The 23,726-nt window shown below is 39.8% G+C and overlaps 1 protein-coding gene across 1 annotated transcript in view; it reads left to right on the top strand.

Annotated features, from left to right (window-relative positions):
- Positions 1-23,726, top strand: part of LOC116988061 (voltage-dependent T-type calcium channel subunit alpha-1G-like) — a 225,078-nt gene that overhangs the window by 93,485 nt on the left and 107,867 nt on the right. The window contains exons 12-14 of the mRNA XM_033044505.1: positions 609-764; positions 21,448-21,541; positions 23,429-23,616. Of these exons, the coding sequence (XP_032900396.1) occupies positions 609-764; positions 21,448-21,541; positions 23,429-23,616 (438 nt within the window). The remainder of the gene's footprint in view (positions 1-608; positions 765-21,447; positions 21,542-23,428; positions 23,617-23,726) is intronic.

The following is a 23,726-nucleotide window of genomic DNA, read 5'->3' as shown; positions in this document are numbered from 1 at the left end:
CACGTAATGGACCGTCGAACCAGAGACTCTAAAACCTGCCTAAAGAGATATAACCCTGAAACAAAATACACGAAAACACTAAGGTCAGCCCTTATCCGTCCCAATTCAATATTTGTTAACAAGTAATGGTGAAAGTACACAAAGTTCTATGCCATGTGGCCAGGCCTTCTGCAGCTCACACCAGCAGACTGCTCACAAGGCAGGGTCGACGAAGAAGAGAAAGAATCCTGGGAGATTCTGGTATTTAAGCTTCAGATGAGTCACCCGTCACCTGACACAGCTTGGCCAATCGGGTACAGGAGCCTTTAACCCCGTGATTCCTGACTCACAGCCATGCCAGCATTCAGGAGAAAACAGAAACAGGTGAGTACCCTATAACACCAGCAGAGGGAGCGCATAACAATCTCCTCTCCCTGTCTGCCTCAGTTCAGAATGTGTGTGCTCCATTCTAGTAAATATGGCATTAATTTATGCAGAAATGGTGATTGGTAGAAAGTTCAAATAACAATGTGCTACAACAATGTTTAAAGATCATTTGTGTACTGCAGCTCTGTGTTAATTCATGATTTTTTCAAATCATAAATGATTTTTTTAAATGTCTTCCACAGATATTGACTCAAGAGGATTGGAACAAGGTCCTCTATAATGGGATGGCCTCCACCTCTCCATGGGCTGCTTTATACTTCATAGCCCTCATGACATTTGGGAATTATGTTCTCTTTAACTTGTTAGTTGCCATTTTGGTGGAAGGATTTCAGACTGAGGTAAAAGAACAAGTAATAACTCTTTGAGTGATGCATGACAGTCAGTATTGCATTGTGCTATGTAGCTTAATGCTGTATGTGATTGGTGACAGTATTTCCTAAAGATCACTGCCATTCTCAGCCCCCTGATAAATATGCAGCACGTCAGAAAATTATATTTGGGTCCTTTGTCACATCACACAATAACATAGGTCAACGAAACCCTTTGAATTTAGGGATCCCTGACAGTTTTTCCAATCACTATTGTATTTCCTGCCATTCAATTTAAAGTAAATGTAAAATATTTTTTAACAAATATATTAAAATGTCCATTTGCATTCCAATATAGATTTATAAAGTGTCTATTGACAAATGTATTATTTATTCAATACTCATTCTAATGAGGCTATAAAAACATAAATAATAAATTTAAAGTTATCGCCATGATTTACTGTGACAGTTCATTAAAATTTGAGCCAGATCTTGCTGGAAAATGTTGGTGGTTACATTTAAAACTGGACAGTACTTTGGTGCAGCTGTAAGAGCTGCTCCTCCTCAGCTCCAGCGACCTAGGTTCAATTTGACCTTGGGTGCTGCCTGTGTGGAGTTTGCATGTTCTCCCTGTGACTGCATGAGTTTCCTCCAAGAGCACCGTTTTCCTCTCTCATCCCAAAAATGTGTTTGCTGGTAAGTGAATTGGTTACTGTAAATTGCTCCTAGTGTGTAAGTAAATATTAGAATCTGAGGAGATTTTTTTTGGAAACTGTTAAAATAAAATAGGATTCATGTAAATGGATCCGTGTGGATTCAGTGGATACCACTTTATTATATTTAAAGGAGTCTATTTCCACACTGTTTGGCTCTATAACTTTGGGGCATGAATATCTGAACATACAAGTCTCAGACTTGATGAGACATTTGAACCAGCAAAACTGAAATGCAAGGTGAACTTGCTGAAAATCCCCAATTAGCTTCACCCAGCGAATTTAGCGTTTTGGATTTGAAACAGGTGAATGTGCGACAGTTGCAGAATCCAAGCGGCAAGTAAAGCAAGCGAGTCCCTCTCAGCAAACTCGGTCTTGTAACACGAAATAGCATAATAAAGTGGTATTTAATGAAACCCCGCAGTGATATCCAACAAAATTTAAATAGGCTCACTGATGCACAGCGAACCTGCCACAGTCTATACTTATTAGGTGAATCCGTCAGTAAAATAAAGGATCTGACAATATAATCTGATGAATTGTGTTTGTTAATTTGAAGTTAATTGTTTGCTGCAGTTGTTAGAGGGCAACTATATATTGGATTTGCTGCATCATTCTAAATGTTTTAAATATATATTTCTACATTTAGTCATATTTTTCAATATTGTTATTTATGCTTTAAAACTTTTGCTTCAAAGTTATCTGGGACCAAATGTTTACATAGGATGACTCCCTTCAATTACATCTCAATTTGTGCTCTCAGAAAACATGTGAACCAAGGGCTGAACAAAAATGTCCAAGCTTTTCGCAATGGAAGGCTTCAACATCAGTTAGCACATGGTCTAATCTTCCTTTTCCAATCTGATTGTGGGACAATGCAGATAAATATGTTTTCTTTTTGAGTACATATGTTTGTAGTTCAGACTACAAACCAAAATCAGCTTTTTTTTTGCAAGTTAATATTGTATGATTTTCCTCCAATCCCCAAATGATATTTTTTAATTCTTCTTGAAACAAGAATTTGCAAGTATCTTATGCAATTATTATTGTCTAATGTAAGTTCATTGCTAAGCCCATTCCTAAATTGCTGTTCGGTTTGTCACTTATTGATGGTTAGTCTTCATTAGTGCACCCAAGATGCAGATGTACTACATTATGCCTAATAACTATGTGTTTTGTGCTCCAGTAATATCATCATTTGGAAATGTTTAATTGTGCTTTAGCAGCATAACCATTTAAACAAAGTGGAAAATACCCAATCTGATCTGAGGAGTTGATTATTTTACTGTCAAATATATAATTATTGATGTTTCTACTGTCAAATATATAATCACATTAATCTGCAAGAATGATTCAACATAGCGAAGGGTTAGATTGGATACAACTTTTATCTCATATTTGCGTTAGCTGAAAACTAAGATCATTCCCTAATAATCCCATACATTATAAAAAATTACGAATCAGTCTACTACCTTTTCTGTTATGTAGCAATGTTGGCATTTCCTAAAATAAGGTTATCAATATTGGTGTTTATATCCATTTTGCAATTTGTTTGTACTGTGACAAGGCAAGCTTAAAATTAGCCGATTTGGTGACATTAACAGAGACTAACCCGACAGCCTCTTTAGGCATGACTGCAGTCTGCTGTATCAGAGCACATCAATTTAAATACTTTGCATTATCAGGAAACTTTCTTGTTTTGATTGGTCTATTTCTTTTAAGTGTTTCATTTTAATTTAGATTAACGGTGGGAATGTTGGTATTGGATGAGAATATTTTTCATTTCAAATGTGCCTTTCAGTGGAATTGCTCCTTTTTTAAAGTTAAACAGAAAATGTGAAAATACTCAGCAGATTTGTAGCAACTGCAGGGAGAGAGAGAAACAGTTAATGTATCAAGCCTTTCACTGGCCTAATAATTAAAAGCATTAATTATTTTTCTCCCTGTACGGATGGTGCCTGATGTTCTGAGTATTTCTTATAGTTTCTGCATGATATCAAACTTCTGGCAACTGTTATAATTTGCTTTTGTATATATTCTTTCATTCTGGTTCTTTCCGAGAGCAACGCTAAAGCAGTAGGGGGAATTTTGGAGAAGTATGAAATGATAGAAAAATTAAGTTATCAGTTATATCTTACTTAGGATGACGTCAATACTAGGTGAAGGAAAAGCACTTTGAAAGGAAAAATAACGAGGAAAATAAAATCAATAACACAATTTTACAGGGACTGAAATTCTAGTGTTTTCAATGGCATACATCATTGAAATTGAACAAACAAAGTGATAACATTTTTTTGAAGAGCTTGCTTTATAATATAATATAATAGAGCACAAAAGCAAAGCAATTTAAACTAAATCTTTCAGAATCATTATTAAAACATCACTGGCATCTTATGCCCAATTGTAAGACTGACAAGAGAAAGGACTTTGAGGCCAGAAAGTGATAACCAGAGTGGTACCAGGAAAGAGGAGTTTTAGCATCTTTATCCTGAGAAGCTGACATTGTTGGACAGGAGGTTATTGAGATATCTAGTTACTTTATTCCAAACTGTGTCTGATTGCAAAAGTTTGGATAAGTAAAAATTGATACCTTTCCAAAGGAGACATCTAAAATAATTGGCAAAATAGCCTGGGAGAAATTGAGATTTTCCATTGCATGTTTTCTGTGCATTTCCTTTTAGAATGTCACCAAGTGAATGATGAGATTGATGTGATCTAATGGGCAATGACTGGGCAGGAATGCATACAAGTGAATACATTGGATCGATTAATTAATTCATTTCAAGGGAATATATAAAATAAATGGAGCCACATGGTTCAAACCAAGATCCCCAGAACTGAAAAATGGCCCCAAAATCACTTCCCTGCATCAATTGCTGCATTTCGGAACATACTGTATATTTATTGCTTAGATCCTTCAGAACTAACTTCAATTTATCTCCAATGTGTCAATGGGATGGTGGCCATCAAGACCTATACCCATTGCATTTTATTCCATGTCATTAAGTTAGAATACTATCCATTCATGTGGTTTCTAAAATCGAAGCTGGATGTCTTCTAAACTTGCTAACAATCCCAACACTTGATGTTTTCTAAACTTGCTAACAATCCCAACATATGATTTTCAAGGGGTAATTTTGCCTCCTCTTGGCATGAATAATTTTGGTATACGTTTGAAGCCTTTATCTCGCCACCATTTACACCTCATTGATGTTACATACAGTTTGTTGGGCGCACTATAGCATTTCTTATCTAATAATAGTACAGTAATCTGCACTTCAACCTACATGAATTTGTCTGATGTCAGAGGATTGTTGATAGTAAAACAGGATTTAGCCAATTGCATTTGCCTTATTGAAAATTGACATATTAGTTATGAATTCAATCAGTAAAATAGTGAGACTTTTAACTTTCTTCCACATCATCTGTACATTAAGTTGCACCTGAATAACCAATGTTATCAAACATTACCTGAGGCGCTGCTCAACCAATTAAAAAAAGAAGGGAATTTCATCCAAAATATTTATTCAGAGCTATAAGAAATGGTACTTGATGAATATCAAGGAGCCACTGTTTTTTTGAAGTGACTGTTACACTATAATGTTAGATTGCACACCTTGTCCAAGATTTTTCTGATCTCCATTGAGAGTTCTTGAGCAAATTGACAATATTTTGTATTTCTTCCTCCAACTTACCAGTGATTTTCAGTACATAAACACATTTTGGTACTATCATTGCAAGCTTTTGCTAATAATAGTGGTTGCTAGGTAACAGCAATAATTTGCAAGTGAGACAATTTCATAAAATATGCTTTGGCTGCTTAAATGTGTTTGGGGTATCTTTTTGCATGATGTTTGTGGATGTTTTATATGGAACTTGGTGTTTGGAGCTTATTGGTATCTTTACTGCTTAAAAAGATGATGTAATGTGATTGTATGAAGTTGCTGGCTATTTGCATGTTCATATAATAAGTAAGAATCACAGGACTAATTTACAGGTTGAAATTTCTTGGATGTCTCTTAGAAATTTAATCATGTGCCATTGACAATACTACCCATGAGCCTAAATGTCATCTTATCAGAAATTTCGCCATGTTGTCTGATGATCATACTGTATGTGGAGAAAAGACGTCTACTTTATTTCTATCATCCTATACATTGCTTCATGCCCATACTGTCACTATCTCTTTTCAAAATATATTGTCCATATTGTCATTCTGTTCTCAAACCACACCAGCTACTTATCACTTGCTTTCTATGTTTTCAACTATTGATTCTTATTATCTGCAAGGTGGTGTACATGTGCAATTAGTAGTTATTGCTGACTGCACCTCACTATGTTAGGCCTGTTTTCTCTTTTACGTTGTAGTTAATTGTAATTTCCCACCAGGCAGCAGGCGCACTTCCTTCAGCATCTCTACCTTATCACTATTTTGTATTAATGACATAACCTTCAGAGATACTGTATATGGATGCAAATGATGCTGTGTCATGAGTTATTAGGGTTCATTATATTCATGAATGAATATTTATATTATCAATTTCCTCAACTGTTCTATATTTGTAGAATAATTTCTCAGATGGTAACAATGATACATTCTGTACCACTTTAAATTATTACAATACAGATAAATAAATTTGATTGTAGTTGCAGAGGAATCTCCATAAATACTGTTGGGATTAACCAGTAGATTTTTCATTCTAAATGCTTCTTTACAACATCAATTAGATAGACTCCTGAGAATTTCAGATATTAATTCACTCATCAATATCCTTTTCTGAAATCTGAAATCTCCTCGAACTGCCCATTCTTGGCTTGGTTTAGGATTCTTGCGATCACCTTGTATTTCAGTCATCAGATGCCTGTCGTGAGGTAGGGAGCCAGATACTTACTCCTAGATCCCAGCAATGTGCCCAATGTAATTTTTTTTCTCACTCGTATTTCCCTCTTAAATGAAAATGGTGTTAAATTAGGCCACATTAATGCCAGTCCAGTGCTGTGGACTTCATTATAATTAGTTTGTGAGCTTATTGCATATGAAGACCAATGATGCTATGGTTTCGGAAGTAAAGTCAAGAACTACCTAAACAGACTGTTACTTTAACAAATGACACATCATTGTTGGCAGCATGCCTCTGAGTCAAGGAACTAACTTAAAAGAAGGGAAAATTCTATTTTGTCACACATATATATTGATTTTGATTTAAATTCAGCTTTAGAAAGATGAGTTTATCAAAATAATAATTAGCATTTTGTTCCTGAAGGAAGCAAATATTTATTATTAAGATCTGTTAGATCAAATAGCTGGCAATAATAAGGCAAATCACTGGGTTTTTCAATGTGATATCACCTGTAATATGGAGATTGGTTATCCTGGTATTATTATGTTATGTTTTGCCTGTGTTGTGATTAATTGTGGACTTATCCTAACCTCAGTACAAATAATTAGAAAAAAATCATTAATTTTTTTAACTTTTTTCCCTTCAATTAATTGTGCTTTTTGTTTCCAAAGTGTCTGAAATATTTAAGTTGAATGTATTTCAGTCACCTCAATATCGACACCATGTTTGTTTCACTTCAGGAGGTCCCGAAGCGGGAGGATGCGAGTGGGCAGTTAAGCTGTATTCAGCTGCCTGTCGACTCGTCTGGGGTACGTAACTGTTCACCGTGAATTCTCAGCTGAGACATTTTTTTTTAAATTAAGCAGCAGAGAGGAAGAAGAGTTGCCAGCTTTTGAACTGTTTTTTAAAAAACAATTGTGTCTGCCTCCTTTCTGATTTTTTTTTTCTTTTCAATGATCCCTTAATTGGTCTGATAGAACTTTTTATCATTTCATCTGACATTGCATCCAAACAAAGATTGATTGAAGACTGAAGCCTTTGTTTCTTTTTGTTTTCAAGTCAAGTCAAGTCAAGAAAGTTTATTGTCATGTCCCAGATAGGACAATGACATTCTTGCTTTAGGCTGGCTTAGGTATTTACTTTTTCTAGTTGAATCTTTTGTGATTTGAATTTGATTTAAATATACAGTTATTAACAATGACACAAAAATGGAATGTTATATTTTTTATAGTGGTTTCAAACCTAACTGTGTTGTCCACCCTAAAGATAAATCATCAACAGCAATGGTTTAGTGGATTAAGCCGGGATATGGTTGATTACATTTGAAGACATGTTGCATTAATTTTGTACTCCTTGGGTACAAAAACATGTGATTTAATTTCGTTTTTGCTGGTTGGTCAGGGGAATAGAATGTTAATTCAATAGCTCGGCCATTTTGACGGGGAAGAAAGGTTTCAGTAGATATTCCAAATCCTCTCCTGCACAACCCCCCCCCCCCAAAAAAAAAAACACAATGGTTTCTCAGAAAATAGGCCCATTCAAGGCTAAGACCAATAGAGTTCCTTGGGCCAGAGTATCAAAAAGTCTAGGCAGGTAAAAAAAATAGAAGTGATAAATCAACCATGACCATTGAATCAGTCTGAAGAAGGGTTTCGGCCCGAAACGTCACCTATTTCCTTCGCTCCAAAGATGCTGCTGCACCCGCTGAGTTTCTCCAGCATTTTTGTGTACCCTATGATCGAATTGAATGTCGGGGCTGATTTAGAAACCTAACAGACTCCTCGTTTTGGAGTAAAGGAGTTCTACCCTTGGCAGGGTATTTGATGGCATAAGACAAGGTTGAATAGATACGTAACTAGTGGGGTACCGCAAGGCTCAGTGCTGGGACCCCAGCTATTTACAATATATATTAATGATCTGGATGAGGGAATTGAAGGCAATATCTCCAAGTTTGCAGATGACACTAAGCTGGGGGGCAGTGTTAGCTGTGAGGAGGATGCTAGGAGACTGCAAGGTGACTTGGATAGGCTGGGTGAGTGGGCAAATGTTTGGCAGATGCAGTATAATGTGGATAAATGTGAGGTTATCCATTTTGGTGGCAAAAACAGGAAAGCAGACTATTATCTAAATGGTGGCCGACTAGGAAAAGGGGAGATGCAGCGAGACCTGGGTGTCATGGTACACCAGTCATTGAAAGTAGGCATGCAGGTGCAGCAGGCAGTGAAGAAAGCGAATGGTATGTTAGCTTTCATAGCAAAAGGATTTGAGTATAGGAGCAGGGAGGTTCTACTGCAGTTGTACAGGGTCTTGGTGAGACCACACCTGGAGTATTGCATACAGTTTTGGTCTCCAAATCTGAGGAAGGACATTATTGCCATAGAGGGAGTGCAGAGAAGGTTCACCAGACTGATTCCTGGGATGTCAGGACTGTCTTATGAAGAAAGACTGGATAGACTTGGTTTATACTCTCTAGAATTTAGGAGATTGAGAGGGGATCTTATAGAAACTTACAAAATTCTTAAGGGGTTGGACAGGCTAGATGCAGGAAGATTGCTCCCGATGTTGGGGAAGTCCAGGACAAGGGGTCACAGCTTAAGGATAAGGGGGAAATCCTTTAAAACCGAGATGAGAAGAACTTTTTTCACACAGAGAGTGGTGAATCTCTGGAACTCTCTGCCACAGAGGGTAGTCGAGGCCAGTTCATTGGCTATATTTAAGAGGGAGTTAGATGTGGCCCTTGTGGCTAAGGGGATCAGAGGGTATGGAGAGAAGGCAGGTACGGGATACTGAGTTGGATGATCAGCCATGATAATATTGAATGGCGGTGCAGGCTCGAAGGGCCGAATGGCCTACTCCTGTACCTAATTTCTATGTTTCTATGTTTCTATGTAACAAAGATAATGGAAAAACATATTGTACTGGGGATCAAACGGCAAATCTTTTTTTACCACAATCTAAAACATGCTTAATGTGCCAGAGTTCACAATTAGATGAAGGACAAAGTTCCCTTTATACTATACCAATAATATGTGCAACTACATCACTGTAGCATTCTCCCTACTCTGTGGAAGCAAAATTGTGTCAGTGACTGATAAATCCCAGTTGTGGGCCAACGCACATTGTGTTTATGATTTGCGTGATTGGCAATCATTTCATGTCTCAAATTCAGTTGCAGAAAAATACTATACATGAGGGGGTTCATTTAGCGATGTTACTTAATTGCATTCAGGGATTTTGGACAAATAGAAAATGTTGAACTCTCGTTGTTAAATTTCTTGCATTATTTTCATCAAAGTTTGGTGATTCAAATTTCTGGTTTGAGTGATGCTAACATAGCTAGTGTTTTGACATTGGACTGAATGAGATCTGGAATGGGTTAGTCATTCTCAGTGAGAACAGTATGTGGCTTTGCATTATGTTCGATCTCAGTTTTCATACAGAATGACAGAAAATCAGTACAATAATCCATTCAGCAGAAGTTGAATTCACTGCTGACTGTGATGAGTCACATGTCTATCCTTATTCCAGTTTATAGCTCATCTGTGTTTTTAATGACCCGGGTAGATAGTCAAGCGGAAGTGTTGAATGATGATAACTAAAAATAAGTTACTCTTTAAATATATGAATGTTACGAATGTATTTGAGAAGGCTGAGAAGATGTTTCTGTGGTTTAAAAGAGGCCATGTCCAATAAAAGAGGCCATGTCCAATAAATTCAGCAAGAATTCAGGAGAAACGTCTTTATCCTGAGTGGGGATAATGTGGAACTCGCTACCTCATTGAGTGGTTGGAATAGTGCAGATGCATTTTTTTTTAAAGTTATATAAACACAGGAAGAAAATGGTGTGCAAAAAAAAGGTTAGATGAAATAGGCAGAGGCAATACGAATTTGTAGCATAAGCAACTTGCAAAGCCCAAGGTAAATGTTTAGAATGCTGGAGATTCTCAGCAGGTTAGGCAGCTTCTACAGAGAGAGCAACTGAGGTACGTTTCAGCTTGAGGACCATTCATCAGAACTGGCTGAATGGCTCATTTGTAAATTGCTAATTCATTGTGATATGAAGTAACATATCTTTCTCAATATGCAAAATAGCTCAAGTACTTGCGATGAACCTTTACGTGTAGTTGCTGTTGCCACTTAATGAATAGAGTCATTATTCACACACCTTTCCTCCCTGACATAAAGCTGAGGGGTTAGATGCCACACCCTCTCTCCAGCACACCAGTGCCCCACTGCTGAGTCAATGGTGGATCTTCTGGCATCAGAGTTCAGGCTCAGGCTTCATCTGTGACTGAGCATGTGCCACGGACTAAGTCCCATTGAATGGCAGACATCTAGCAGTTCTCCACAAAATTACCAGTAGTCAGCCAGCTCAGTCGGACCCAGTGACTCAGTCTCACTGAAACTCAGCACCTTATTCAACCGAGAATGTCCACCACCAACAACTCGGCTCAAACAGTGCCTCTGTCAGTCTACTGCAGAGAACCCAATCATCTTGCCTATACTTTAGTTTTCTCTAGGATTAGATCTACCCCACTGATCTATTGGCTGCCTCCCATCCTTCACCTTCCATATACAATACTTAACTTTAAGCAAAAATTTTTTAGCCACTTCAAAAATTACACCACTTCAGAAACATTCTGTCCAGTAATAAATTACATACAACCATCATCTTGCCTTGCCAACCCACGAGATCTCTCTTTTCCCCAATCCTTCAGAATTAAAATGTATTTCAACTATTTCCGAGTCTTGTCCCTCAGTTTCTCTGTATCTCCTCTGGCTCATTCAAATCCTCAGTAAATTGTAAACATCTGAATCTGATATGTATTACTATCTCCCCTTTTACACTTTTAGCAGTTATGCAGTTGACAACTAATGCTCCAGGTCCTTGAATTCCCTCCCATACTTTCTGCCTCTCTATTCTCTCTTCCTTTAAGATATGCCTTAAACCCCAATAATTTGACCAAACCAGTTCTCGTTCTATATGTTATCTTTTTCTTTCACGGAGTCCCCATTTAGGTTGGGTTGCTCCTCTGAGAAGTGGCCTGCAGCAATTTTCTACAATGAAAGAGCAGTGTAAGAGCATTCTTTTTTTTGTTGAGCAATTCAAATTAATAATAAGGATGATCAAGTTGATGTCAGAAAGCAGAATACTCTGAAATAAGCTTAAGCTGAAAGGAAATAGATGAGCCCTGTGAAGGAATTTGTATAATAACTTATGAAGGCAGTTTGTGTTTGCAAACAGACATTAAGTATTGACTGTAATTGGTCGACAAGAGAGATTAATTTGAACAGTAGTCTTGTCTGGACTACTTTTTCTCTTCCCAATCCTTTGAACTGATGCCACACTTCTTTGATCTCTCCAGATCTTGCCCCCTCCACGGCCTCTATATTATCAGACTACTTGGCGAAAATTAAATTCTGAATATGAAGCTTTTTATTTATAAACACTTTAATGTCCAAAAGGATACATTTGAATTGTAAAGCTAATTTTAGACTTCTATCTCTGATGTTTGAGTTTGTTTTCCAGCTGCCATTGTGTCTGAGATGGGCTTCCCAGTGTTGCTTTTTATTTATGATATTTATTTCACTATTTAACATCAAACTGATCACTTAAGCAATGTTAGTCTAGAGGGTATGTTCTCTTCGCGAATATAGGTGGGATCCGTAGCAAAGTCAATTTCCCCTTTGAAACTTCCAATTTAACCCATCGTATACCAGATTTTGCGGTTGGCGTCACTTTCAAGATGGCACCGTGAAGATAGTCATCACAGTTTTGACCAAAAGTCATGCTGACAAATCTCCTTGATTTATTTCAACATGTTAATGGATACATTTCGGCTTAACAGAGCATTCTCCACTCCCGCTGCTTGCCTGATAAATATGAAAAGATCGAGAAAGGTTTATATTTAGTAGGCTGCAATGAAGTGTCCATACTATTACACAAGCAGCTGTGAAACAAAACGGATGTTTAAAAGTAATGGGTGTGTATGTGGCAATGCAGAGGGTGCTGCAGGGAATTCCAATCTGAAATGTGGTGCTTGGGTAGAACAGGCATCATGAAAAGATTTGGGTTTGTTTTAAACATTTGTCCAGGTCAATCACTACGGGGTCACTTGCTGTGATGTTCCTGCCAGTTCTTAGTTCCACGCCAACGAGGGAACTCAACAAAGTAAAAAGAACAAGAGTCCATCCACAAAAAACAATTATTTCTGTTCTTCATAATTTAAATAAACCTACATTTCACAAGAACCTAGAGCATACTAGATTGTACACATTTTGTAGTTTTGTCTAGTAACCATATTCTGAACAATTGCGAGGTCCTTTGTGGATGACAGGAGAGTAAAAAGGAATAGAAAGAACTTCAACATTCAGCTGTCCACTTCTAATTGATTGATTGATTGATTGAATCCTTTATTTGTCATTCAGACCTTTCGGTCTGAACGAAATGCTGTTGCCTGCAGCCATACATGTAATAATAACAAAACACAATAAACACAAATTAACATCCACCACAGTGAGTTCACCAAACACCTCCTCACTGTGATGGAGGCAAAAGTCTTAGAGTTACTGTCTCTTCCCTCCTCTTCTCCCTCTGCGCCGAGGCGATACCCCACCGGGGTGGTCGAAGTAATCAGAAGCATGTTTACCTCAATTGTCAAGGTTGCAAATTATTACTTTATACATTCTGGTGCAACAGGCATCAATCAAAGGGAGTTGAGGACTAATTTTAAAGCATAAAAGCCTTGAAATTCAGATGCATGGCATTTTTATTTCACACTACATATACAAAAATAGGTTTTTAGCTAAGTGGAGTGCAGTTGCAATTGTTTCTGATTACAGAATTTGGTAGGTTATCTCCAATCACATATCATGCCTGCATTGATTATTCATTTCAATGTCAGATGTACACTGAATGATGTTGTTTCTCATTCAGTGCTCTTTTGGATTGTTGTGTGTGAAATTCATGCACGTAATCCAAAGAGAACCAGATGTTTGCAGCTCTGCCCAACCAGGTATAATTAAGACGCCTGAGGTACAGTAGAACAATTTAAGGCGTGTCTCTCTGAGTAGGATTGAGACTGGTTCTGGAATTTCTAGGCCAATGATTGTGTTTTGGAAAGTTGTAACGTCTCCTCAGAAGTGTGGGGAATGTTGATTCTCTTACTTCCTGTTTCCAGTCAAATAAAGCTTGCGGCTTCTATCTGTGCCTTTGTTCCATTTCTTTTCCACTTGGCTCACTTGGTGTCTATCAGTCTTCTCATGTTTCCTGTACATCCACCAAACCTTTCAGAATATATTGGGGGGGAAAACATTGTATAAAATAGCGTATCTAGCATTAACTAAATTTTTCTTTCATTGAATCCTTCTTTTACTCAAAAAGTCAAAGTGGGACAAGAACCTCAGGTAAATAATGTAGATCTGACAAATTCCTTGCCTGTTTACCAAATAAAGTTAGGCAAGTGTTATTTCAAGGGCTAGTGGGACATTGGCATATTACTACACTGGTTACAGAGAGACATTGAACTCTTGGATGAAGGTGGTTATCATAGTTCATTTTGCTACTCTATTCTATCACTACTTCTTCTGCTCTGTGAGTCTAAAATCTTTTATCTGTTTGTTTGCTATCACTTTTGGATCACAAAAGGCCAGAGGTCTCAATATCATCAATCTTCTAAAATCTTCAGTCATGCAACAATTGTTACAACAAGCTGTAAGCCGTCTACATTGTTTTATGAGTTATTGAAATAATTATAATTTAGTTGGACAAAGGACAAGTTGGAAGACAAATAGCAACTTAGGCACTAGGCTGAATTCATAACCCTTGTTTAGATCTACTTCTGTACAAAATATATAAGGAAACCACAGTGGCAACTGAAGATATATGCAAAATAAACAAAAGTAGTGCATAATATTTAAATAAATCAAACTAACATAAGTGATCATTAATAGTAAGATTAAACGAGAACTTACCAGTTTGAAGTTTGATCTTTATTTTATGAGGAGTAACGTTGAGGGATTATGTGAAGACCCCGCCAGTACGCATGCGTGTCAATCTTCAAAGCAGCGGTGTGAAATCACAGACAACAGTTATTGAACTGAACATAGTAAGATAAGAGAACCATAATACCAGTTGACCTTTATGATAGAGGGCTGGGAGTGGAGGGCACGTAATCCCTCAACGTTACTCCTCATAAAATAAAGATCAAACTTCAAACTGGTAAATTCTCGTTTAATCTTACTATTTTACTTTGGAGTCACGTGAGTGAATACGTGAAGATTTTAAAGCTCTGTGATTTCATGCCGTGGAAAACGAGTCCAGGCGTCATACACTGCATCAGTAGGCCAATGATGAGTGAACATTAATATTGCATTCAGACATGACATTGATATAGACATGTTGATGCTATTAATGAACAATAGTGCAATAGTAACCTCCCTCAACCGGGAGGAAACATACCTAACATAGAGTTGGCAAATACCCTCAATCTGGCAATGAATTTGATCTGAATATTTGGACAGATCAATAGTTTGACCATCCTGCAGCCGCTAGGATGTGGTCCATAACCCTGCTGCTGAGGTATAGCGGTCCTGGTGGAGTGAGACTCAAAATGTCAATGTTCACTCCAGTATATGCCAGACCCATTTAATCCTCTGGAGAAGGTTTGTAGTGATTCCTTCTAACGAGGTTTATGTAACTAACAATATAGCTAGTCAGAGTCTATAAGACTCTTAAGGACCTTGACATACTGGTGTAGATGTGTGATTACACGCAATCCAAGATCCATGGGATTTGCAAAATCTAGTTTGGTCTTATGTCCTTGTCTACTCTGCTTGACTAATCATGAACAAAACATGTTTATTATAGCCCACAGATATGATCATCCTATCCAGTGCAGCAATGACTGGACCTGTAGCGCTGTACTCAGCACCATGGCATAACCACTAGTAAGTGAGTTTGACCAAGGACAGGGATGTTGCTAGTGCCCATCGGCGTAGTGACGTAGCACAATGTTAACAACCCATATCTCTGCGTCCCTAGACCTGGGAGGTTTTAAGTTGATGATACCCTTCATAATCTAGATGTCAGAGGGTGAGACCGGACAGAGTGGTTTATGTTCACCGCAGCCAAATGATGAGGAGGTACTTCAGGCGCAGTAAATGGAATATTAACAATGTTATAATCCCATAAGACTGAATTTCAAGATGTCAGTCATCCATGCCGAGTTAAACGTAAAGAAGCATAAACAATACTTCCCATCTCCTATGAGGAATGCTGCTATTTGATGCTATTCCTGCAATCTGCAGTGAGCACTCCTAATGCTTTAGGTTTGACAACCCGAGCCGCAGGAACGGTCTCTCAGAGTCTGTAAGTCAATGAATTGATTATACCATGCAGAGGATGGTTTCAACATCACAACTGAACCAGCATCTTTGTGCCCAGAAATAACCATGTAAGGTTTTATGCTCATTCCCCACATTAGCGGGAACCATGGGTAAATCACCCAGGCAGGCACTATGAAAAGCCGGAAGCGGGAATTTTGCATGACCCGTCCTATGAGGCCAAATGGAGGAAGATATAAAAGACCATTCCTCCCTTATGTAGCGAGAATGCACCCTTTGCCACTGATATGCCTCATATTTTTGCAACTGGTGATTGAGCCTGGATGCAAGCATCTCGTTCGTTAGTGTTCCATCGATTCACAATGTCATTAAATACATTGTGATCGCACATTCATTCTGTGTTGTCATTGATTTGCATGATAATACACCAGTGCTAAATGCGGTTAGGTAAAACTATCACCGGATACTTTGATTTGATTGTACCTTAGTGATTAACATATTCCACCACCAAAGTGTATCACCTAAGACTTGTGCATGCAGATTATGCATATTCACACACCCTTTAATGCACAGAACGCACCTGGTGTCCATTGGCAGTTGATACCATGACTGAACAATTGATAACTCGTGCTAATCCCATCTGCCTCCGTAACTAGAGATGGTATTAGTAAATTCCCCATCTTTGAGCAATAGCATCAGTTTGTGAATGACTGAAGATTTACAGATGAGAGGTTTAGTGGAGCAACGCTGAATACTGTTCGTCCACCATTGTGACTTTGATAGTTTCAGCTGCGAATAGCAGATGTCTAATCTTTTGTCTCAGAGCTGAATCCCAGACAAATTAATGGATTGATTGTATTCCAATAATCAATAGTTTCAGTTGGTATCAGCTTGATTTAAATTTAACTGGACGGGTTAGAACCCCAATTTATCAAATATAGCTATGTGGCTGATAGGCTAATTTAGTAAAATTCAGTATGTTCAATATCATCCAGATTGGCCATAACACTTATTTGTTAGCTCTGTGCAGTCAAAGCACTGATTGTAGTGATTTGGTAAATAATCTGGAAACTGAAGTTAGCCCATTTTGCAACGCGGCTGAGTGTCTCATTGTCTCATCCAGTTAAATTTCAATTATCTCCGAACCCTGTGAGCGGAAATGATCACATGGAAGTTATTCAGAAATGTCTATACTGCACTTGCAGTTTGAGGCTGTTGACAATGATCAGTCCACATCTCCATAATTGTGAGCCTGCCTTGAAAGGCTACTCCAACCATACCTGTTGTGCAGTATAAACTAATCTTATGTTATCCCAAACCAGGGTAAATATTCAAACCAGTGTAAATATTACCAACTTGTATCCGTGACAGGAGACATCATGATGTGGCTCCCTACATTCACACCGCCGGATGGGGAACTTCCAGGAGTTGCCTCAATCAGCTTCATCCTTCCACATCCGAATGGGAGGACTTATGCAACCCGACCCAGGAGCTGCCTCAACCATGTGTGCATGATTTTGCACTTCTGCTCCTGGGAGGTAGAGGAGCTCGAGTACGGGGTTGGCGCATCTTCCAGGAAGGCTGTTCTGGGCTGTGGCCTAAAAAGACCTTTGTCCTGGTTGTACGGCCTTCAAGCTTTCACCAGCTTCAGTGTATCGTGGTTTGCTGGTGGGTGCGTAGGGGTGCTGCTGCTGGAGATGTGAGGTCTTGCGTGATGATGTGGCCTTCATGAGCCCAACGGCCCTTGTCGAGCTTCTTGACTTGTTTCATCAGGTTGCCCAAATGGCAGTATCCCCCTGATAAATGTTCACCGCATGGACACTGAGCGAAATACAGTTCCCTGGTGCTGGGTATTTGGTAGTTGTTATTCACAGCCTTCTCCTACTGCTGGTTGTGTTGTTCCTGCACCCCGAGCACACTTGTGGTATCTTCAGCCAAACCCCTGTCTTCAGAGTCAGCCCAGAAGTGACTCCTAATGCTCCCCTCTGTCGAGGGAGATGCATTATGCAGCCCTCGATAAGGTGCTGCCATGGGCGTCCTAGGACCCCATGGTGACTAGACTCCATATACCGGAGCATGTCACATTGGAGCATCAGCTCCATCAACCGCTCCATGCGGGATATGCGATCATAGTCACTCCCGCCGGCGGTGAGTCTTCACAGCCCGACTCGTCCGAGTCTTCGGGCCTGTCCGACTTCTGCATGGCCTTCCCGCCAGTCAGTGGTGTCGATTCCGACTGTACAGGTGCCAGGTCGGAGACTCCTGATCAATAACGATCCAGGTGCAGCCTACCGCTGCTGACTCCCCGCAATTCCGCAGTCCTCCTCAGTCAGTCTGGATGCAGTCCATTCCTGTAACATTCTCATAAAATAGCACAAAACAACCTTTGAGTTAAGATTTTACCTGCATGTCCTGTTTTAAACCTTCTGCTGCAGGGGCAACGCTCCTCCTGAGCTTGGTCTCCTGGCCTTAGTTGTTGCAGCTGGGGTTCCCTCTGTGGTCCTTGTAGAAAGGTTTCCATGTCGGGTATTTCTCCCCCGAGCGTTACATCCGCGGTCCCTATAGCAGGGCTTCTCCGCGATGTTCTCCAGTCGGGGCTTTCCCCACCCCCCCCCTGAGCTGGGTATCCCCGCAGTAACTGCAGCCGGGATATCCCCGCGGTCCCTATAAAAGGGATAGCCGCGATTTGCAATGTCGGGGGTGGGGGGGTATCTGCTCTGGGTGCCCCCGGCACCAATATGAAGCCGCTGGTTCCACTGCCAGTGGCTCGGTAGGCGAATCCACCGCCGCCCGCTCCCCGCGTTCCTCGGTCTCCCGGGCGGGTTCTCCATCTATATGAAGCCGCTGGCTCCACCACCAGCGGCTCGAAAGGCGAATCCACTTCTGCTCGCAACCCGCATTCTGCGGTCTCCCGAGCGACTTGGTCCATGGGAAGGCATCCCCGTGACCGGGGTTCCCTGGAAGTTTGTGACTGGGGTTCCCCCTAGTCCCGACTTTGCCCCGGACTTTTAACAGGACCTCTAAGTGGAGGTTCCTGCAAGAAGATGAAAAATCTGAAAAAGTTTTTAAAAAACTTACCTCAGGTCTGTTGCTGGCAGGAGAATCATGTCCATCTTGCCAGTCGTCACGCAATGCGATAGACGATATGACATGCATGCGTACTGGTGGGGTCTTCCCGTAGTCACTCACGTGACTCCGAAGTAAAATTGGCTGTTGTGTTTGTTAGTTTTATCACATGATACCATAACCTGAAAATCCAAAATGACTGAATTTGCCCCAAGTTCATTGAAATTGTGGATCCATTTGTACCAGTCTTACAAAAGTGGTGGTTAACCAGAGGGGCGCACACCTCACGCATGTTCAGTAGCTCTGTTTGCTTCCTGCCACACTAAAGGTTTGGCGCTGATCAGCTTTATAATCAAAGCCACATCAATAACTCTTAATGATTTACTTAACTTGTTAATGAGTTGGTTATCAACTATTCCAATGGAAATTGTGTCAAGAGTCTAAAGTGTTTAATTGTCATATGTACCAGGAACAAAATAATGAAATTCTTACTGAATACAGCTTTACAGGCCTAATAATACAATACTGTAACTCAGTCTGCTAACTGAGATTGAGATTCTAGGACGGGCAATGATGGGGAACTCAGTGCACATTTAAATTACTCCTATGAATAATTTTATAAAACAACAATGGAGAGGATATAATGTGACGTTGAAAATATTTATCTAATATAAACGTTTCAATATAACATGATAGTTTGTAAGGATACTGTAAGCCTGAAACCATCCACTTCTGTTTTAACATGGTTTTATTAAATGCGAGGACATGAAAAATCTGCCATTAGGTTGGAACAAGCTTGTACAAATCCAAGCTTTCATTCTCTAATTTGTGAAGCTTAATTCATTTAATAGACTGTACATACTTAGACATAAAGCTAAATCCAACCGTCATGCATTCCCTCAGTAGTAACTGTCCACTATCATTTTGATTGCACCTCTTCGTTGAGGCTAGGTTGATGCCATTCACACCAAGGTTGGACAATGACAGGTTCAAGATTCTGTTCCTGAGCTTCAAACACAAAATTATTTATTACTGACAGAGCGCTACATTAAATGGCAGTTTTACCCTTCTGGTGCAGCATTGAACTGAAGCTCCATCTGCCACCCGCAAATAGTTGTAAAGAGTTTGGGAGACTGTTTGAAAAAGAAAAAACTCTCCCCATATTTATCTCTCATTCAAAATCTCGAAATAGACCAAGATCGTTATTATATTTCATTTATTCGACCATGCTGTGTGCAAATGTGGTTGTTTCCTGCATGACAATAGCATCTACACTTCTAAAGTACCATAACATTGGTAGGGATGGCAAAAGGTTTTGAAAGGTGCTTTGTACTTGCAAGTTTTTATTTTCTTTCTTGGTATATATTAACTGACCAGTGAACAGGGAAACTTTTTAATCTCTTTCCTGAACGGGGATGCGACTTTTTCCTGTCGAGTTTCCTTTGTCGTTTGGGCCTAACATCATGGAGCCGGCAGCCTCCAACCGGAATCGACCTGGAGCTCCAGTCGCAGAGCCTGTGGACTCACCATCGGCTGACTTCGGAACGCGTAGAGCTGTGGTGGCACACGGCTACGACCCGACTTTGGAGCTTCAGAGGCTTCGGCTGCTGGCCCTGTGGACAGTAACATCGGAAGCTCGCGGGTCCCTGGTGGGAGACTGCTTTTCGGAGCTCCCGCAACTTCGCCCGCCCGAATCGAGGGGTTTAAATCGACCCGGAGCGGGGCCTTACATCACTCGGCGCGGCTTAAATGGCCGCGGGACTTACCGTCGCCCACCGGGGGCTCTAACATCAAGAGCCTCGATCAGCTCGATGTAGCAGTTTGACTGCTTGACTGCGGGAGAAGAATAAAGAACAGAGAACAGGGAAGAGATAAGACTCTTGCCTTCCATCACAGTGAGGAGGTGTTTGGAGATTCACTGTGATGGATGTTTGTGTGGAATTGTGTTAATTGTGTGTTTTGGGTTTTTTGCTGTTATGACTGCAGGAACGAAATTTTGTTTGAACCTTGGATGTTTGAATGACAATAAATGGCATTCTATTCTATTCTATTATATCTATTTGTACCAATATTTTACTGTTAATATTGCCTTTAGTCTACCACTTCCTTACCCTTAATCCCTAAATTACAATAAACAATGTTTCCAACACAAATAGTAGCATCTAGGACGTATGACAGATTCCAAAAGTAAACAAGAACAAATAATGATGAAAAAACAGTGAATGAAAAATGACTAAAAGATAATCTATTTCACTTTCTCACAACATGCTCTTTTTATAACCTGGAATCCTACAGAAGTAACAAATAAAAGTCACAAGCTGTAACTCAGCAGGTAGCGTCTGATCCAATGTGAGGTTGTGATATTTTGTCAGCTGGAAGGTATATGACCAATAAGAAGAAAAGTATGTTATTAACCTTTTCAAATTATGTTACTATCTTGAAATCAACAAAGAGCACGTTATGCTGCATGAGCTGCTCACAATAAGCATGTTGTATTAATTGTTGTATGGCTGAGATTAAAATCAATTTCAAAAATTAAAATCAAATTATTACTTATCAGCTTTTTCCAAGACCCTCCCCTGTAATTGAGGTAAGGATCATAATATTTTATTTACATTACTACCTTTTCCTTCGAAGATGTTATTTTAGTGGATCAGTGTCAGTGGAGGGAATGTGAGGGGATTGTACCTGAATTTTGCAAAATTCTGCCATTCATAACTTAAGTCTTTCCCTTCACTTTCACTCAAGGGAGATGTCTCAAAGTCGGACTCAGAGGCTGACTTTTATTGTCAGAGCCTGGATGATGATAGCGGAAGCAGAAAGGATCTTCCAAATACTGCGCGTAAGTTGATGAATACATTTAGGATACAGGTAGTGAATTGTGTGTATCTTAAGGATATATATATTTGCAATGCAAATTGACATTATTAATAGCAGAGCCAGTTTAAAAGATACGCTTTCAAAGTGTTTCCAAGGTAGATTTATTGTACTAAAACAGTACTAACCTCTACAGGTGATTCTCTAAATCTGCTTGTATTTTATATGAAATTTGTATTCCTGAAACATCTACCTATTTATACCTTATACGTATATATCACATCCTTCTATTCCCAGAAACTTTGATCGTTAACATCAGAAATTTTGGATGATATTTTTATGTTGGTATTTCCAGTAGTATTATTTGTAATTCTGATCAAAACACAAAGTGCAAGAGGAACTCAGTGGGTCAGGCAGCATCTGTGGAGGGAAGAGACAGATGACATTTCAGATTGGGCCCCATCTTCAGACAGATTGAAGTAGGGTGTGAAAGCTGGAAAAGAGACGTGGGGCCAGTACAAAACCTGGCACGTGTTAGGTGGATGCAGGTAGACTTGGCAACTGTTTCACCGAACGTTTGCAGTCTGACAGCAATGGCCTGCTGGACATCCTGATTGCTAATCATTTTAACTCCTTTTCCCATTCCGATACTTACCATTCTGTCCATTGCCAGAGTGAGGCCACATGAAAACTGAGCAACAGCACCTTATATTCCGCATGGGTAGCTTATAACCCTACAGTATGAACACTGAAATCTTCAATGTCAAGGAATACCTCCCTCCCTCCCTCCCTCACATCCTCCTTCTCTATCCAATGCCACAACCCCAATGACTCTCCCCCCACACCTCAGTGCACATGCATTCTCTCGTCATCCCCTACCCCTTTCCCGTCTCCTGCTCCTTCCCCTCCTTCACACACTCATCTCCCTTCCCCCATATCCCTTGTATCCTCCCCTCTTTCCCTTCCCCCCTGTCGCTTTCCACCCATATCATATCATGTCATACTGTAAGTGATAGGAGCAGAATTAGGCCATTAGGACCATCAAGTATGCTCCGCCATTCAATCATGGCTGATCTGATCTATCTCACCCTCCTAACCCCATTCTCCAGCCTTCTCCCCATAACTCCTTACACCCGTACTAATCAAGAATCTATCTACCTCTGCCTTAAAATAATCCACTGACTTGACCTCCGCAGCCTACTGTGGCAAAGAATTCCACAGATTCACCACCCTCTGATTAAAGAAATTCCTCCTCATCTTCCTAAAGGAACATTCTCTAATTCTGAGGCTATGACCTCTAGTGCTAGATGCTCCCACTCATGGAAACATCCTCTCCACATCTACTCTATCCAAGCCTTTCACTATTTTGTATGTTTAGGGAAGTGAAATGAGAATGAGCCCAGGGTTGGGGGGGGGGGGGTCTCTGATAATGCTGGCTACCTTTTTGAGGCAGCGACTCCTGTAGATCCCTTCGATAGTGGGGAGGGCAGTACCCGTGATGGTCTGAGCAGTATTCATCATTTTTTGAAATCTTCTTCATTCCTGGGCATTGGAGTCGCCGAACCTGGCCTTGATGCAAGCAGTCAATATGCTCTTTACTGCACACCAAGAGAGTATTCAATGGCATACTGAATTTCCTCAATCCTCTAAGGAAGTATTTTTATGTTTTCTTAATGATTTTTGTATGATTTTTTATGCTTTTCTATGATTACATCAATGAGCTGAGGCTAGGACGGGTCTTCAAAGACATGCACGCCCAGGAATTTGAAGATTTTGCCAATGACCTTTAAAACAGAGTGAAATGATAATATCAATTCTTTGCTTGTGCCAAAAAATGTTTGAAAGGAATAAGTAAAATTATAGGTGTTATAAAATCAAAACCAGCAAACTTAAATATTTTTTCTCTATGCAGTGATGACAGCAAATGGTAATTTGGATGTTAAAACCAGTCTGACCCCACCGCTCATCATCCACACCAATGCAACACCAATGCCAACACCAAAGGGGATGCTTTGTGGTGATTCTGTGCACATGTACAGTGATTCCCGCAGAGGTAGCAATGTATCAGTCGATCCCAATTACTACGAGCAGAAGTCACCGGTAAGACCATCTGTATTTTCGACAGAATAGGGCATTTCTTTTCATAGCATGAGGAGCATTGCATCAGAATGTCAAACATAATTATTAGAAGCAAGTGTAGGCACTCCCCG

This window comes from Amblyraja radiata, chromosome 26 (genome assembly GCF_010909765.2).
Source record: "Amblyraja radiata isolate CabotCenter1 chromosome 26, sAmbRad1.1.pri, whole genome shotgun sequence".
NCBI lineage: Eukaryota > Metazoa > Chordata > Chondrichthyes > Rajiformes > Rajidae > Amblyraja > Amblyraja radiata.
This window is presented reverse-complemented; position numbering and strand designations above follow the sequence as displayed.